Source organism: Coffea arabica, chromosome 1c (assembly GCF_036785885.1).
Source record: "Coffea arabica cultivar ET-39 chromosome 1c, Coffea Arabica ET-39 HiFi, whole genome shotgun sequence".
NCBI classification, from domain to species: domain Eukaryota; kingdom Viridiplantae; phylum Streptophyta; class Magnoliopsida; order Gentianales; family Rubiaceae; genus Coffea; species Coffea arabica.
The window spans coordinates 45,011,985-45,031,641 of NC_092310.1; the positions used below are offsets into that span (position 1 = coordinate 45,011,985).

General features: G+C 37.3%; 1 protein-coding gene across 1 annotated transcript; it reads left to right on the plus strand.

The window, feature by feature from the left end:
• Positions 1-6,299: 6,299 nt before the first annotated feature.
• On the plus strand, positions 6,300-12,389 carry LOC140005510 (uncharacterized). Its single transcript, XM_072046514.1, has 6 exons — positions 6,300-6,336; positions 8,760-8,899; positions 9,028-9,174; positions 9,280-10,200; positions 10,530-11,423; positions 11,550-12,389. The coding sequence occupies exons 1-6, from the start codon at positions 6,300-6,302 to the stop codon at positions 12,387-12,389; spliced, it is 2,979 nt and encodes a 992-aa protein (XP_071902615.1).
• The last annotated feature ends 7,268 nt before the right edge of the window (positions 12,390-19,657 follow it).

Consider the following 19,657-nt stretch of genomic DNA (forward strand, 5'->3'; position numbering starts at 1 on the left):
GCACACTGTTTTTTTCCCTCAGAATATTATTTTTTATTATTGCAAGTATTGCGATTTACTTTTACGAGAAAATTCCAATTTCGAGGGATGGAGACCAACATGGTCTCTTTTGCATAGACGTTAGACAAAACAAATTTAGCAATCAAAGTTTGGAAGGTGAAAAAAAATTTGATTTAAGTAATAATTCTTTTTCTTAAGTAAAATTAAAAAAGAAAAGAAAATTTCAGTCTGCACAATGTTTTCTAAATTTTTTGCAAGTAATTTTTCTTTTTGCAATGCAGAGACTTCCATTTCAAGTTTAAGACGGAAAAAAATACTGAAATGGAGAATAAAATTGAAAGAAATAGATTTCAGTGCACACAAGCACAAGAGCAGTGGAAAGTGCTGAAAACACTTGATTTTGGAAGCACATATAATGCTGATATGCACCTTAGGCATAAATATATTTTATATTTATAAATGTTCGTCCAATGAAAAGTTTGAAGATAATTACGTTTATTATGAAAGTCTTTGAATGAGGGGCCGAGTAATTTTGTTATTATTCTAAAGTTGAACCATTCACTTGTTCATTTATTTGCAAATTAGGATTTAGGTTGCAAAGGTGCATAACTTAATATTTTGAGCTATTCAAATTGACGGCTAATACGGTACTGTATTGACAAAGGACCAAAGCCTCAAATTTTCCAGCAGACACAAAAGGACCAAGACCTCAAGATCTCAATTTTTCTAGCAAATAAAGAGACTCCACTAAACTGGAGAAGTATTTGATTTAAACTCTTTACGTGTAGAATGTGCAAATTTTATTAGTAGTCACAATCAGAACTATGCCAAATATGTCAAATTAACAAAGTTGATGGGAATGCTTTGACTTTGTCATACACATATATAGTAAGGGAAGGACGAGATTTAAGGAGTGGGAAAGGAAAAATTTGAGCATAAAAATTCTAAATCCCGAGATCTTATAATTATATCTTATGACTTCTTCAAATTCAAATTGATTCATCTCTTTTTGAGCTTCCTTCTCCTCACTTGTTTCCTCAATGCGATTCATCATGTGGTTGGTTTATGGGAATAAAAATTAATGAACTACTATAATTTGGAGAGCTATTTTTGAACTACTTTCTTATTTGTCATTAAATTTTTGGATATTCAACACAAAGTTTGGAAATGATTAAAAGGAGTGAGTAAATTAGTTTCTAATTTTCTTTTTTGTTCAAGGGAAAACTCCAAACCTTATAATGGGGAAAGGGGAAAAAAGAAGAAGTATGAAAGAGGAAGAGGAAGGACTTGAGAGTCAAATAAGGAATTTCATAGACAACTGACTAAATATCGTAAATTAGGTCTTGGGGACAATTTTTGTTACCTTAACAATATCTAAAGCATTACTTTCAATTGAAACATTTTTTTATGACCTTTTAGGCTTCAATTCTTACTTCTTTGATGGAGGAACAAAACTAATTCCTGCCCAAATTACTTATGCATATGATGTCAACATAAACACATATAACCATTGTGAGTAATTGCAAGTTCTAACTAAGAAGATAACTTTCATTTCATGAAGTAAAGGAATATCATAATTTTGCTTTAGTTTTGAAAAGGTTTTGTCCAATAAATTCAAAACAAAAAATTTACGTACTTCCAAATTTAATACCTGATAGGGTGTTAATTGTTGGTTATTTTATTATTAATTTCCCTTTTTATCCTTGCCAAATATGGCTTAATTGTTAAACATATATTTATATTTGGTATTTGAATCTCATTTCAGGAATGGAGCAGAAAACTACAAAAATGAGGGACTTTTTGGAAATAATTGAGACTTCAAATAAGCCACAGACTTGGCCCACATGGTGATATACGTGGACTGCATTTCTTTTGCTAATTGGGAGTGTCTTGAGTACTTAAGAGTCCTAAGAGCAATGAAATACGAAAAAGAGGAGGAAACATCAAGAGGCATTGCCTTTTGTACTTTGATTTGGAATCTGCGGCGGGGACCACGGGAAAGCATTGAGTCATTTTCAGCTTTGGAAGGAAAGAAACGTAGGGAGTTTGAGAGTTGTTTTTGTTCTTTATTCGTGGGGACCACTGGATAGATAGCTTTAGTCATTTCCTTTGGCTATATAAGGACAATCGTAAGAAAGGCTACGGGGACCTTTTTTTTAGCATAGTTTAGTTTTTATTCTTCCGCATGGTTGTTCTCCATTAATGGAGGACTAACCTCTCAATTCTAGTCAAGGGGACAACTGAAGATTTGGTTCAACAATTACTGTGAGATCTAATTTATTTTAATTGTTTCCTTAATTTATTGGTATTTATATGTTTCCTGCTTTTAATTGCTATAGCTCATGTGAGTGATTGAATAGATGCGCAATATTTAATTATTCACATAGGCTATTTTGCTAAATAGGGATAATTGAATCCGTAATTGTTCGTTATCTTTATCTCAGTAGCAACTGGCGTAATTGGGTTTATGTCAGGGGAGCATACGATCTAACTTAAACAAACCCTCGTAGCATGTTTGTTAGTTAGGATTGGGCCTTTCTAATTATTAATGCAATCTAGAAATTAAATCCTACGGTCGTACCTAGGGTTATTTTTGGGTTAGAGAAATAGCTAACGGTCGTACCTTAGCTATCGAGAAATTAAGGAAGGGTTGGTTGTTTATCGCGTGCATGACAACTATAACTAATCTATTGCTAAATGTTGGAATTATTTCTGCATCAATGATCAGTGCATGAACCATTTCTGATGTGTACCCTTGGCTAGAGTTTCCCCAATCATTTCTTTTAATTAATTATTTTCTGCAGTTAATTTATTTAGTTAGCATTTAATCCAAAACCCCCCATACTTTGGACTCTAGAAGAAACGAATTATCCCCAGTCCCTGTGGATTCGACCCTACTCACCGCTATATACAAAATCTGTATTTTTCTCGAGTAGGTTTTTATTATTGTACAGGTTCGGCACCTGTCAATTTTTGGCGCCGTTGCCGGGGACTGGTGTCAGATTAATTTGTTTCTTTTTTTTAGTTCACATTGTTTTCATTTTCAATTTATTTTTCTTTTTTTTTATGGCTGCTAACATTCCATATTTTGATGATAGATTGGACTTTGTTCCTGAATGGGGTTATGAGACTCATGTGTTTCCTAATGATCAATGGGATAGTGCAAATTGTGGAACTTATTTTGACTCAGGTTATTCAACTGACACATGCCCCGCATTTCAAGATAATCTAAGTGCTCCAATTGATACTTTTGGAGATTTTCCACCCCAATATCAAATGCAGTATGACCCTTATTCAAACGGGTATGATCAAGGATGGTGGGATAATTCCAATTTTGATTATGCGACCGGGCCAATGGATTTTCAACAGCAAGAGTCTCAACAACCATCGTCCTTGTCAGGTATGTCTTTTCAGGAATTGGGTGAATTATTTATTAATACATACCGATTCCAACAGGAGACACAAATAAGGAATGAGATGATGAAGGATCCAATGAATTATCTGGCAGATCAACTATGTCTATTGATATCCAAAATGAATCGATTGGCTTCTCAAATGGAAGAATTGTCCTCGGAAATCATTGTTGATTTTGAAGAAAATGAGAGTGCAATTTGCTTGACTAGTGATGAGGAGATGCAAGAGTGTCAAAATGAAAAATCTACAGATGCAGTTGAAAAAGAAGCCGAAAAGGAAGAAATGGAATCCCAACCGCAACCCATTCAAGTGAATGAATCCAATGAACAATCTCCAAATGCGGTGACATCTTCTCCACTCCTTAATCAATATTTTCCTGACTCCTATTCTTCAATTCCTGTTACTGAAATTGATTTTATTATACCAGAAAATTTGAAATTTCATGACAGGAATAAATTAAGAGTGGTAATGGAAAAATATCTTGAACCGAAGAATGCATGTGATGGAGGAGTGAATGGAGAATGCAAATTATCGTTGACTTGTTTAGCACCATTTACTAGTCCATGGAAGCCCGCAACTCGTGTGCTCAAGGATTACTCTATTTACGAGGGTTACCAGGATCACATTGAAGATGAAGCATTGAAGCGAGCCACAAGATTTTATCCTCCGTGAACAAGCATAGCATGTCTAGCCAAAGACATTAAAAAAAGGCGCTTTTTGGGAGGCAACCCAATTGTTGATTTTGTTATTTCTGTGTTCAATTTCTTAAATATGTCGTTTCTCACTTGGGTACTAATCACTCTTGATGTTTCCTCACTATGACCAGAATAGGTAATCTTGGCGTGCCCACGTGGTATTTGTATCTCTTGAGGTCAGAGGATGTTTGTCAATCTTGGCGTGCCCACGCGGTATTTGGGTCTCTTGAGGTCAGTGGACGTTTACTAATCTTGGCGTGCCCACGCGGTGTTTGACGATCCAAAACATGAAAAAAAATTTTTATTTTCCTTTTTCAGTTCTGTGTTTCCTTCAAAAATTCAAAATTTGAAAATTTTTAAAAAAAAAAAACAAAAACAAAAACAAAAAATTTTTTTTTTAAAAAAATAATAAATATAAAAAATTATTTCTTCTTCTTCACTTTCAGTTTAGTTTCTTTCAGCAATTCGTTTTTTTTTTGAAATTTCAATTCGAAAAAAAAAGAAAAAAAAAAAAGAGAAACAAAAATAGACCAAAAGCTGTTAGTTTTCTTTTCTTTTTCTTTCTTCTTCTTTTCTTTCTTTCCTTTCCTTTTCTTCTTCTTCTCCGCTATTCCCCTGTTTTCCACTTTTCCTTCTCTTCTTTCGTTTGTCCGCCGCCGCAAGCCCACGCCACCAGCTCTGCCCAGCCACGCCTAGCCGCCGCCTCCAAGCTTCACCCACGGCCTGCTCCAGTACCAGCTCTCCACCAGCGCGCGAGCTCGAGCTACACCAGAGGCGTTCGCCGCCTCCCCTGCTCTCCCTTCGCGACGCCACCAGCAGCCGCGGAGCTGCCCGCCGTTCCCCTCACTCTCCCTTTCAAGCTCCACCCGCCACCTCCACTCACCAGCGCCTTTGACCACCGCCAGTTCTCCTCCAGCTTCGTCCCCGACCAGAGCCACTATCGCGCGCTGCTCCCGCGCACGAAGTTTCGCCCACCGCCTCTTCCTGCCAACCGCCGCAACCTCCCTCTGCTCTCTCTCCACCTCGTCACCAGCTCACGGCCAACAGCTCCTCCGCTGCTCCACTGCTCCACCACCCATGGCCATCTGCTTGGTGTCTCTGGTATGAGGTGGAGGTACTTGTTTTTCCCAATTTATTGGCCAACTTTCTAAGATAAATTACTTATATTTGGAGTACTATTTCTGGAATAGATTTCTAGATTGAATTGGGCACAGACTTTGGGTTCAATGTTGAACTTTGGTTTTCGGTCCCTGCTAAATTAATTTGCTGAATTCTTGATGCCCTATGACTGTTGATTTAAGTTGCTAAATTATTCGGGCCTCTGCTGAATTGTAGTTGGCAAAGTTGTGCATTTATTTAATCCAGCAATTTTAATACTTAGTGCATTGATTGCTGATTTCATGGCCATAGTTACTATCCCACTTCATTAGTTTGGGACTTCTTTTAGCCCTTGAGATTGATATTTTCTAGACCCTCTGATAGCTATTCTTATTTGGAAATTATTGGGAGTTGATTTTGGGGGGTTTGCTGCTTTTGTTGGGCGTTTGTTGCGATTTTGGGTTGGGCATTTAGTTGCTGCTTCTGTGCACCATCGGTTGCGATTTTTAAGAGGTTCTTGTGGCTGTTTTAAGAGGTTCTGGGAGGCATTTACTGAGATTTTGTGGGGAAAGGTTTGGTATTTGTCTGCATTTGCGGATATCATTGCTTATTGAATTGCATTTGCTGGTTCTTACAATAGTGGGGCTTCCTGTGATTATTGATTCTTTTGTTGCATTGTTGGGAGCTGTGTTCTGATAGTGTGGGTGGCTACTTTTCTGCGTTTATTTGTTGAATTGGGGCATGAATGTGCAGTTTGCATTTGCTTGTTGAAGTCGGTTGCCTTTAATTGACTTACTTGGGGTATTTGGAGCAGTTGTTACACTTTGGACGACCTTAATTCTGAATTTGACTACATGGGGTCCATAAGTACTTATTGATTGCATTTGCTATAAGTGTTGGGGTATTTGTATGACCTCTGGGTGGTTGAATTGTGCATTTTATTCGTTGGGTTGGCTTTTCAATTCTTATTGCTTTGAATTTCCTGTTTCCATTATTTGTTGGCCATTGTTGTCTCTTGTCAAGTGGAGTGATCTTTAGAACCAATGGTGAGGCCATGGTCATCTTCTAGGTCTAGGACACCTAGAACCTCACATGGCGCAGAATTTGGCAGCATCTATGCACCATGCAGGTCCTGCTCCTCAGTTCCCGCCCGATCCGCCCCTATTTTGACGACTTTCAGGGAAGTTCCGTTGCCTTTCGCCTTGCTATTACTATTTATTTATCACATTGAGGGCAATGTGTGAATTAGGTGTGGGGGGGGATCGTTGTGGTGCTAGTATTTTTATTTTAAGTTTCTAAGGGCTTTTCCTTTATTTTTAGTTTGATATTTATCTTTTTTTCGTTTATTTTCTTTTCTTCTTTTCTTCTAGTGGTCAGTCTTCATATGAATACCAAGTTTTGATGCTGGATTGTTGTCTCTAATTCTGTTATTGCCAAGTTTATTAATAAAAATGTATCAAGTTGATGTGGTTGAGTTCAAGAACATCTCTCTGGTGAATATCAGTAATGGCTTAACTTTTTCAATTTTTGGTTAACTTTTCTAGGCATAGGGAATGATTGTTGGCATTTTTCATGTGAATTGGTCCAGTTATTAATTTTAGTTCTCCATGTTTGGAAATTTGAGACCGGTTGCTGTTATTTTTGTGTTATTTTTAGTTATTGTGCTATATGATTGTGAATAAGAGTTGACTGTACTCCGCTAGTGGCTACTACTGAGTAACCGGGGATTTTCACCTAAAGTGTCGATTCTCGCGTCAAAAGGTAGTAGTTACTATGAGTGCGTGGTCCTGTAGCGATTGGAGCAGAGTAACCGGGCTCCTCCATCTGACAAATGTTGGAGTTCGCGTCAAAAGGCTCTAAATGGCTAGAGACTAAGTCTTTTGCTATTCCCTAAAAAAAAAAAAAAAAAAAAACAAGTAAAGTTTGTGTTAGTATTTAAAAAAAAAAAAAAGAAAGTCAGCTTGCCTATTTGTGATCTTAATGTCGAGATTTTGGTTAATAGATGGACCGTTTACTGATAAATGTAAGCCACCATTCCTTTTTCTTAGATTAGTTTGCTTTAAATTGGAGGCGTTGGTGGTTGAGAAGCTAACCGGAGTGGTTTTTCTTGGATCTTAACTGTGATACTTGATATATATTTTTCTGGGTATCTTGGCAATACGGTAGTTGGAACAATAACCATTGTCAAATTTTGGTGTTATTTGTCGTCTCCATGCTTGAGAGCAAGCATGATTTAGGTGTGGGGGGAATTGATAGGGTGTTAATTGTTGGTTATTTTATTATTAATTTCCCTTTTTATCCTTGCCAAATATGGCTTAATTGTTAAATATATATTTATATTTGGTATTTGAATCTCATTTCAGGAATGGAGCAGAAAACTACAAAAATGAGGGACTTTTTGGAAATAATTGAGACTTCAAATAAGCCACAGACTTGGCCCACATGGTGATATACGTGGACTGCATTTCTTTTGCTAATTGGGAGTGTCTTGAGTACTTAAGAGTCCTAAGAGCAATGAAATACGAAAAAGAGGAGGAAACATCAAGAGGCATTGCCTTTTGTACTTTGATTTGGAATCTGCGGCGGGGACCACGGGAAAGCATTGAGTCATTTTCAGCTTTGGAAGGAAAGAAACGTAGGGAGTTTGAGAGTTGTTTTTGTTCTTTATTCGTGGGGACCACTGGATAGATAGCTTTAGTCATTTCCTTTGGCTATATAAGGACAATCGTAAGAAAGGCTACGGGGACCTTTTTTTTAGCATAGTTTAGTTTTTATTCTTCCGCATGGTTGTTCTCCATTAATGGAGGACTAACCTCTCAATTCTAGTCAAGGGGACAACTGAAGATTTGGTTCAACAATTACTGTGAGATCTAATTTATTTTAATTGTTTCCTTAATTTATTGGTATTTATATGTTTCCTGCTTTTAATTGCTATAGCTCATGTGAGTGATTGAATAGATGCGCAATATTTAATTATTCACATAGGCTATTTTGCTAAATAGGGATAATTGAATCCGTAATTGTTCGTTATCTTTATCTCAGTAGCAACTGGCGTAATTGGGTTTATGTCAGGGGAGCATACGATCTAACTTAAACAAACTCTCGTAGCGTGTTTGTTAGTTAGGATTGGGCCTTTCTAATTATTAATGCAATCTAGAAATTAAATCCTACGGTCGTACCTAGGGTTATTTTTTGGTTAGAGAAATATCTAACGGTCGTACCTTAGCTATCGAGAAATTAAGGAAGGGTTGGTTGTTTATCGCGTGCATGACAACTATAACTAATCTATTGCTAAATGTTGGAATTATTTCTGCATCAATGATCAGTGCATGAACCATTTCTGATGTGTACCCTTGGCTAGAGTTTCCCCAATCATTTCTTTTAATTAATTATTTTCTGCAGTTAATTTATTTAGTTAGCATTTAATCCAAAACCCCCCATACTTTGGACTCTAGAAGAAACGAATTATCCCCAGTCCCTGTGGATTCGACCCTACTCACCGCTATATACAAAATCTGTATTTTTCTCGAGTAGGTTTTTATTATTGTACAGGTTCGGCACCTGTCAATACCACATCAAGACTTAAAGGTGGTGGAGGCCAACCTCAAATGGTCTCCAAGTACCAAATGAGAGTATTGGCGTGGAATTACCAAGGTGCAGGGAGTCCCTTGGTTATTCCCTATCTGAAGGAGGTATTTGGCCTTCACTCCCCTGATTTAGTTTTTCTCTGTGAAACTAAGAATAAGAACAATTTTATGGAAAATTTCAAAAAAAAAAGATTAGATATGACAAGTTATTTTTTGTGAACCCCAATGGAAAGGCAGGAGGGCTAGCTCTTATGTGGAAAAATGAATTGAAGATAGAAAAAATTTTGTTCACTCATATTACCATCGAAGCTAAGATACTAGCAAGTAATCAGAATGATGCATGGTGGTGTGTATGTTTGTATGCAAGCACAGATGACCAGGTGAGGAGAGCACAGTGGGAATTTTTGAACCATAGAAGGCAGATATAGGGAAGGAATGTAGTCATTATTGGTGACTTCAATGACATCGTTTCTAACGATGAGAAGTGGGGAGGTAGGATTAGAGGCAATTGGTCCTTCAAGGACTTTAGGGAGTTTATCAACACCAATGAGTATGTTGATCTGGGATATGAAGGTCTCCCTTGGACATGGAGCAATTCATGGGACAATGCAAGATCAATCAAGGAAAGACTGGACAGGGCTTTCGGAAGTGTTGCATGGGTCAATGCATATCCATCAACCAAGGTAGTGCATTTAAAGAACCAAGCTTCTGACCATAGTATGGTGCTCTTAGACTCAAATCCGAAACCCAAAAAGGCAAGAAGGAGGTTTCACTTTGATGCAAGATGGCTCCAGTATTTTGAGGTGGAAGGAGTAGTGAGAAATGCTTGGAATAGGCAGATAGAGGGTTCCAAAGGTTTTAAGGTAGCTAAGAAGGTGAAAGAATGTAGGAATGCTCTCACCAGATGGAACAAGGGGATTAATAGCAATAGTAAAAAAGAGATCAAGAAATTGAAGGAGGAGTTAGAGAAAATCCAGATAGCCAGTGGAGGTAATAAGTCAACTATGGCTGATGAACTAAAGAAGCTGCTTATTGATGCCTATAAAAAAGAGGAACAATTCTGGCACCAAAAATCAAGAATTAAGTGGCTAAAGGAAGGGGGTCATAATTCAGCTTTTTTTCATACCTGTGTGGCCACTAGGAGAAAAAAGAACAGAATATCTAAAATTCAAAAAGCTCAAGGTGGATGGTGTGAAAATGATGCAGAAATTGGGGAGGAAGTGGCTGAGTACTACCGAAAGCTGTTCACAAGCTCACAGCCTGATGACTTTGAGGAAATTCTGAATGGCATCCCCAAGACAATTACAACTGAGATGAACTTGCAGCTTACCAAACCTGTCACAGAAAAGGAAGTCAAAGCAGCACTTGTTTTTCCATGCATCCTAACAAGGCACCAGGATCCGATGGTATGTCCCCCATCTTTTTTCAAAGATTTTGGTCTATTATTCATAATGAATTAGTGGAGGCAATTCAAAACTTTTTCAGTACTGGCCATATGTTGAAAGCCTTTAATGAGACATTAATCACTCTCATCCCCAAAATTGATACTCCTATCAATCTTTCTCACTACAGGCCCATTAGCCTTTGTAATGTTGTCTACAAAGTCATTGCTAAAATCCTGGTTAATAGACTTAAGCCCTTGTTAGGTGGGTGTATCAGTCATTCTCAGGCTGCTTTTGTCCCGAATAGACAAATTATAGACAACATCATTATTGCACATGAGTACATTCACTAGCTTAACAATAAGAGGGGAGGTAAGGATGCGTATATGGCTCTTAAGATTGATATGTCCAAAGCGTACTATAGGGTTGAGTGGAAATTTTTATTTGCTGTCATGTGTCGAATGGGATTCTGCCCAAAGTGGATTAAATGGATTCATGGTTGTTTGTCATCCATGTCCTTCAGTTTTAACATTAATGGGGAAAAACAAGGCTATGTGTGTCCCACTAGGGGAATTAGACAGGGAGATCCTCTATCTCCCTATCTCTTCCTTTTTTGTGTAGAAGCTCTCTCTCGTCTCCTTAAGCAAGCCACTGAGGATAACAGAATTTCTAGGATCAAAATCTCCCGACAAAGTCCTACAATTTCTCATCTCTTTTTTGCTGACGACTCCCTTATGTTTTGCAAAGCTAATACTGCTGAAGCTGAAGAGATCATGAGAATTCTCAAGTGCTATGAAAGGGCCTCGGGGCAACAAATAAATATTGAGAAATCATCGGTGTTCCTTAGCAAAAATATTGCACAAACAGAAGCAGAAGCTGTCTTGAGACCACTTGGCAACATCCAACTTGTCACTCAAAGCAAATACCTGGGCTTGCCTATGGTGATAGGCATATCAAAGAATAGTGTCCTCATGTTCATTAAAGAGAAGATGTGCAAAAAGCTGCAAAGTTGGAAAGGTAAAATGCTGAGTTCTACGGGCAAAGAGGTATTACTCAAATCTGTGGCCCTTGCCCTCCTCTCGTATGCAATGTCGGTCTTCAAACTATCTGCTGGACTGTGTAAAGAGCTGTGCGAGATGATGGCTAAATTCTGGTGGGGAAGTGATTCTAGAGAAAAGAAAATGCATTGGAAGAGTTGGGGCAATATTTCTGATGTCAAAGGGAAAGGTGGACTTGGGTTCCGGGATGTTAAATGCTTTAACACCGCCTTACTAGCCAAATAAGTTTGGAGAATGCTCACCAATCCAAACTTGTTGGTTAGTAAGGTGGTAAAAGGAAGGTATTTCCCCAAATCCTCTATTCTTGATGCACAGGTAAAAAATGGAGCTTCGTGGATCTGGCAAAGTCTGCATAGTTCAATTGGGATGCTGGAAAGTGGATTAATAAAGCAGGTTGGAGATGGCAACACCATTGCAATTTGGAAGGATAGATGGCTCAAAAACAGCTCAGGTAAAATCTCCACACCTAAGCCACACAATTGTCCATATGACGAAGTCTCGGATTTGATTCATGACCACAAGTGGAATATGGACATCATAAACTCCCTTTTCTCTGCTGAAGAGATCAAACTAATCACAGCAATCCCAATTAGCTTATTTGGAGGGAAGGACAGGTACACTTGGTGCAGCAGTGCAAATGGTGAATACACTACCAAAACTGGATATGTAAAAGCCAAGGAAAGTATGGAAAGGAACAACAAAAGACTTCTGCAGCACGAGAGCACCAGCATGAATAAGCAGAATTCCAGAATTTGGCATCAAGTTTGGGACCTCAACACTAAGCACAAGATTAAACACTTCCTGTGGAAATGTCTACACGACATCCTTCCCACCCATGAAAATATATTCCGACGAACAGGAAAAGGAGAACCTTGGTGCAGGAGCTGTGGAGAAAGTGCAGAAACATTAGAACACCTTCTCTTCTTTTGCAGGACAAGTGAACAGATTTGGAAAGCCTTCCCTATCAAATGGGATGGTCTAGAACATCTGAAAGGGAGTTTTTGGTCGTGGTGGGAGAGCTTACAGCAGGCTAGAGAAAGGGCAGATGGCAAAGCTCACATTGAAATGACAGCCAACCTATTGTGGCATATCTGGAAGGCAAGGAATAATTGGAACTTTAACCTGATCAACCGGGAAGGTTATCGGATCTCCTAATATGCTATGGCGGATTGGCTTGAGTTTAAAGAGGCAAACCTCCTAAACACCTGTGACAAACAAGAAAACAATGCTGAGCTGAATAGCCATGACAAGATTGCGGTACTCCAACAACAGCATTCGACTATCATTTACACAGATGCAGCAGTGGACCAGCGAAGAGACAAGTTTGGTATTGGTATAGCAGCTAGAGACAATAAGGCAGTCTAATCTCTACATGGTCAATCCCAACCTCATTAAAAGGAGATGCTGTAACCCTGGAGGCCCATGCTATCAGAACTGCCTTGCTCAAAGCATTGAAGGAAAATTGGACGTCCATCTTGATACTTTCTGATTGCAAAGTTCTGGTTGACAAATTAAACCGCAGGAATGAGGACCTATCTGACATCAACATTATCCTGAGAGATATCAGGACATTAAGTAGGTCTTTTTGGCGTTGTACTTTCTCCTTTGTTAAGCAAGAATTCAACACATGTAGTCATGGTTTGGCGAAATTCGCCACTAACCTCATTAACGAAACTAGGTGGAAGAATATCTTCCCTGTGTGGACCTCTATGGCTGCACAAAGTGATCATCTGGCAGTTGCCAGCTAGTATGTACATGTCTTTGTATGTATCAAAGATTTGGTGATATAAATGAATGACTTTTGACAAAAAAAAAAGTATTCTATTTACACTAATTATCATACGGTTACTTTTCGATTCTGCGAACCCATTGACATTATAATCCTTTCCATATGACATCGAGGGCTTATTGGATTTCGTACAGACTGAAGACCAAGAGTCTATTTCCCAGCAACCAGATACCGTGTGGAAGATTTCAAATTCTACAACAAAGACGGAAGACTTTACGTGTGGAATGTGCAAATGCACAGGATAGTGATGAATGCCTCTAGAAAACAAATTCTCAGAGAGGGTACATTATAAATCTCCAAGAAATGGTACATTATTTTATCACAATAAAATACGATATTGTTTATTTTAAATTTGAATATTTACATACATATTAGTACTACACTACATTACATATAAGGCAGGGGATAGGGTAAGGAATTTAGCCCAATTTAAATCGATGCTAAGTTATACATAAATCTTTGTAATAAGTTAATTAAACCGTTGTCCAACATCACATCAAACAATAGTAAAATGTTTTGATGAATATATAATAAGAAAATACAACAAGCCAAAAGTTGACCATTGAAAAAATAGGAAGATTAGGGGTAATTTGAAAAGAAAAATATGCATATCGGTTTGTCAAAATTAAAGTACAAATATAATGCATTTAAGAGGGCACAATGTATATTTTTCAAGTTTAGGGTGGTAAAGTGTTACCCCTATAGGTTAGTTTTTTTTTTGTGGGGGGGAGGGGGGGTGGGGTGTAAAGTGTTATTACCCATGTTAAATATTGTAACATAAACCAACTTTGAACATTTATGCATTTTTTCCATTTTGTAACAGTTCACCACCAATTTGTTGGGTATGACAACTCATTATGGGACAACCGTTTGTGTCAGGTTGTATGCATTTTGCACTATGAGTAATATTGATTGCACCCGGTGTAACTTTTTTCACACATGACATAATTTTAGAATAAATTTTTGTGAATCTTACACTTAACGTGAAAATCGAATTACAAAACATGATCTGAGTCGCACAAAATTTTGAGACCAAATCATGGCTGTCCTCTTCGAGGAACCGTTCCTGCCCATTTCCACTCATTGTATTGAAGCCTCAAACACATCCGTCCTAGAGACCTCCGCCCTTTTTGTTTTTTGCGCCAGAGAGACTTTGACTTTGACTTAAAATAATTCACTTTTGCTCTGTTACATTGACAAAGTAAACGATGGAAAAAAAATGGAAAGCTATTGAAAACCAGGTCTTGCTTCTTATTTGTGATTTGAGGTCACGATGTAACAGGTCCATGCATTTGAGCGGAATGCACATTGAAATTTGATTTGGATAACAATTTATTCATTTCAAGCTTGATTAGTGACAAATAAAAGCTCATATGGCTTTGAATCACACTTGGTCTGATTTCAAAAAGTATATTTAATATACAAATGACCCTCAGGGGCTTGGTCTGGTGGTTGAAATTGTTGAAAATGGAGCCTCAGGTCCCTGATTCGAACCTTGCTACCAGCAAGTTGCTAAGGGTGGGGAATAGTCTGCAGGGTCCATTCCCTGCGGGACACTCCTTAAAAAAAATGTACAAATGAAAAAGCAACAAAGAAGAATAAGAAAAAATCATCTTGTTCCGTTCACCTTTTCAGATTCATATTTTTTAAACAGGTTCATAATTGTTTTATGATTCGTGTTTCAGATTTACAGTGAAATGATTTGAAACAACCTAGGAGGGAAATCACATAAACATAAAATTGACAAGTTAAAGTGATACTTGGGATTGAGGTGGAGGAAGGTTCTTTTTTGTAGTTTAAAGAGATACTTTTTTTTGGGTACAATTTCTTGAGTGCAATGATCACATCTTTATATCTAGTTCAATATTTCTGCCTTTTTGCGATTGATAAATTAAAACCACACCAGAAATGTCATAGTGCATAGGCTCGTTATCAAATACTTAGAAGTCCCAAAAATATATTCCACTGTGTTGTTGTAATCCCAATTATGCTGGCTTTTAACATATTGTTAATTTATCAATTGTGCTCTTTTTTTTTAAAAATTTGTTAACCAGTTACCCATAATTGCATTGGAAGACTCAAATTAAAAAGATATATATATATATATATATGTTGTGGTAAAAAATGTTCTTAATGCCTTTTCCAAGTGAATACTAATTAATCACATACAACATGTACGACACCTGACTTGACTTGAGGAAGAATCTGATGGCGACAATGAAGTAACCGAAGAGCAGAATATGAAATATTTTTTATTCACACACACAAGAATGCAAATACGAGTCAAAATTCAGGTTTATCCTCTATTGTGCGCGAGACCATCGAAGGAAATTATACCTGAGTTTATATTTCAACGATCGGGCTTTAGGTCCCGGATTGGGCTTACTAGGAGACATAATGGCCCGGAATGGGCCACAAACTTTGAACAGTTTGTCCCATCATGTGCATGGTTGAACGGTCTAGTAAACAAATCTAATCGGATCAAACATGTTAATCGTCAGGCTTGATTTGAAATTTTAAATTTGAACTTGAGTTCTATTCAATTTAACAGTTAATATTCTCAAATTTAACTTGAATTTTTATTCAAATTTTTAGTAATTATATAAATAATACATATATAATATTAATATAATAAAATAATGTGTAATTTTATATGAAATATCAATAAATATATTATATAAAAAGTTAATCGAGCCTAATCAAACCTTGACGAGCGAATGTATACAAGTTCAAATTCGATTCGATACTCAACTTAATCGAATCCTATTCTCGTTTAAATTTGAGTTCACGCTCGTTAAAAATTGAAATTAAGTCGAACCCTTAATGAATCAATCGAGTTAAAATTGTTCGCTAAAAATTCAATTTGTTTTACAGCCTTACGTTGATGGTCTAAATCATGGCTGTACTGTGCAATTCACGGTCTATCAAGCCAAATGCTAATTGTTCGATTTGGACCACTCATATAAAGATGATTAAGCATACGAAACTTCATATTGTTTTTCCTATGTCCCTGCAATTCATAGAAACATTCATACACTAACAAGAAGTTATTTAACCTTATTTTCAGCTTATGCTTTTCTTTCTTCAAATTCTTTATGTTCGTTTAACGGATAAGTTTTCATTATAAAAATCTTTTAATGATTAGGGACCAAGTAATTTTGTTGTTTTTTTTTTTTTTTGTCAAACTTCAACTGCATTATATAAAAGTAATTTTGTTGTTGTTTTATAGTTTTCGTTTCAAACTTTGCATGTATGTGTGCAATAGTCCCCACCGCAGTTTCCTCCTTCCTCTACTCTTCTCCTCTTCTTTAGTCGCAATAGCAAGCTTCCGAAGAGGATAGGATTAAATTTTTGTCTGAACCTCATATTGCAACCAATTCCAAGAGGAAAGAAACAGTAAATATTTACTATTATCCAAACATTAAATGAAGGCAGAACTAACAAGAAAGCACAAAGGAGATTTTAAGCATAAAGTGTGATTACCAAATGCCCAATTCCCATGAGAGATAGTTGATACTCACCTGCATATGCACAAAATGTTCAAACGCAGTTTGAAATTCCCAGTTCCTGTGAGAGATTGTTGATACAGGTCTGTATATGCACAAAAAGGTTCAAACGCAGTTCAAAATCCTTTCTATTGTATGCTTTCTCTTTGAGCTAAAGGTAATTTTCACTCGTGACAAGCAAGTCTAAGGCGATCTTCAATTTGCTCCTTCATGGAAGCTCAAAAGTTGGAACCAAGCTTACTAGATCTGGTAAAGGATACAGTGACAGCCTTCGTAAAATATGAAATGTTAGGCATAAAAGTTGCAGCAGTATTGTAGTCACATACTTAACCATAAGCAAGGAACAAACTTCCTTGCAGAGTTAGTCGATCCATGTGGAGCTCATAAGAGCAAAAGTGTTCCAAAAAAAAAAAAGTGAAAGCAAGAAACTATCATTGCATTTCCAAAAATCTAAACAATTGAAGCATGTTTTACAGCAAGATAAAGCATCATTCTCCTTGTCTACAAGTATGATCTTTTCTCTGCAATGTGAGTAGAGAAGGCCTGCAACGTGTTTAGTCCCTTCAATATATCATATTTGCAATAGCTGCACAAAGGCAATCAAGAGCTTGAATCTCACACTGCAAATCCCATCGCCAAAATTTTTCTTTTGACCAGGAAATTACATTTGAAAGTTTCTTATCCTCTAATCATGACTATATTAAATTCCAATTCAACACATCATCTTTTAGCTACTAATTAGAATCCACCACAGAAAAAGAGGAAGTAACAAAACTTCCAACAAATTAATGTAAAATTCCTCTATTTCATTAACATTCTTTTCCAAATTTCCCAAAAAAAATTTGAGAAAAAACCATAGAAAATCTCTCCATACAACCTGGATAAGCAAGTAAGAGGAAACCTGCTGTGCAGTTATAAAAAATTCTCAAAAAAGGTTGTATTTGAAACAGTGGTTGTAGAGCATTGAATCATCTCTAATGTCCTAAATGACTTCTTTCTGAAATCCAAACAATATCAAAAGTTCATCACCTTTTCTCTTCTAAGCTAACTACTAAGCTAAAAGCTAAAAATAATATGCAAACCTAGTTGGTTCAATGATTTTTTTTTTCCAAATTTGCAATAACTTGAACTGAATATATCATATTTCTTCAACAATACAGAGGGTATATCATTATAAAGCTGGGCAGTCATAAAATATACAATAGCAGATGGATATTGCTATGTACTTTCCAATCTTGCTAGCACAGATGCTTTCCTCAATGCAAAGGCCATGTTTATTCTACTTTTGTTTTTATTCAGATATGAAAGCTCTCAACTTACACAATGCCCATGCTTTTTCAACTCTTAATACCATAAGAAACAAAAGAGGAAAAGAGGAAAAGAGAATGCAGAGCTATCCTAAGTGATAACTTATCATTGTTGAAGTTCAATGATCAACTAACTTCAAAAACTCCAGCAACATTATAACAACAGAAAAGCCAAAATGCGCCTAAATAAATCCGAAATTGCTGTAATTTAAAACAATTATAAAGCTGCGACTGAGCTCATGTTGGTACTAAACTTGACTGGTATAAGTTCACTTAATTTTCATCGATGGGAAATTGCATGAGAAGTATAGCAGTCGACTCTAATGCAATCATATGGCCCTTTAACTAATTGCTCTATTCATGCATGAATCTTGGAAGCACAGCTCTCACAAAAGCCGCAATGATGAACTGATAGTCACCAATAATTTTGCAATCCTATTATTTATATTAAAAAACAGAGTGAATTTAATAATGGAAAAATCCTACAATTACACCACACCTTCCCTAAAAATCACGAATGCTGATTTCTAGTTGCTGGACAAAAACCAATAACAGCATCCATTACAACCAACCCAAAGAAAGAAGTTGATCATAGCTAAACTTTCGGTAAATAGCATTTTTGTGGATACATAACCCCAAGCGCATCATTGGGAAGGGCTATCCCAAATAATCTAATGTAGAAAATTGCAAGAAAAAGCAATACCTATTCTGTGATGTCAAGGCCCAACATTGAATATCACCACAGTATTAGATTTAGAAATTAATTTTGATGCCCAGTATCCTATACCGCCTTTGTTTTTTAAACTTTATCAAAATACCAAAGTAAAGTTGGGAACTTAGCAAAATCATGCGTGAAAAGGCTCAGTATTCAATGCCAAGAGGGAGGAATAGTGCCATGGCCGCAACCCAGTTGCGTGCAAGCGAGGAGAACTATTAAATTTGTTCCCATCTCAGATCTGCCATTCGAGTTGCCCTGCCATGGAATGGGTCCATAACCTCCATGCCGAATTCATAAACCACTACAAAAATAACATCATAGCCGGCATTATGAATTTTGCTATAACAGATTCCATTGGAGGCAGTTTGGATATAGAATTTAGGTTGGATTAGGAGGGTGAAAGGGAAGAAGGAAATTTCTCAAAGGGATAAGCTCATTAAGAGGATGGAAGGACAGAGTGCAGGAGGTGGTGAAAGCAAGGGGTGGGCGCTCGACGGAGAATGCAAAGAATATAATCGCTGCCATCAGCTACTGTATCTGAAAAGTGCGAAAAAACACGTGGCATCTCAGCCCATGACAGCAAGAATGAAATGGGAATATCAAAACAAATTTCTTTTCCGTTCCACATCCAAAGATCGTGGGGCATTAGTCTCTGGATTTAAGGTCCATGAGTGGTCGGTTTTATCACCAATTAGTTGAACCTAGTTGCTTTGTAGATTTCACCTTAGATTGCTCGTTTGGGTTGTTCTTTGATGTTTTCCGAGTGTTTAATCTAACTGTGTGCGTGAATTCTTGATTATTTGTGAGAAAAAAACCACTTGTGTGGTGAGGTTGTGCTCGGGGGAGATAGAGGCATCCCGTCCCACATCGAAAGATCGTGGGGCATTAGTCTCTGGGTTCAAGGTCCATAAGTGGCCGGTTCTGTCACCAATTGGCTGAACCTGGTTGCTTTGTGGATCCCACCTTCGATTGCTCGTTTGGACTGTTCTTTGATGTTCTCCGAGTTGTGAGAAAAAAACCACTTATGTGGCGAGGTTGTGCTCGGGGGGATAGGGGCATCCCGTCCCACATCAAAAAATCGTGGGGCATTAGTCTCTGGGTTC

Excerpts from the sequence above, each read along its gene's own strand:
- LOC140005510 (XM_072046514.1), top strand. The coding sequence starts at position 6,300 with ATGGCGCAGAATTTGGCAGCATCTATGCACCATGCAG. Across the intron at positions 9,175-9,279 it reads ATGCAAGCACAGATGACCAG|TGGGGAGGTAGGATTAGAGG; the intron begins GTGAGGAGAGCA and ends AACGATGAGAAG. Across the intron at positions 10,201-10,529 it reads CAAGGCACCAGGATCCGATG|CTTAACAATAAGAGGGGAGG; the intron begins GTATGTCCCCCA and ends TACATTCACTAG.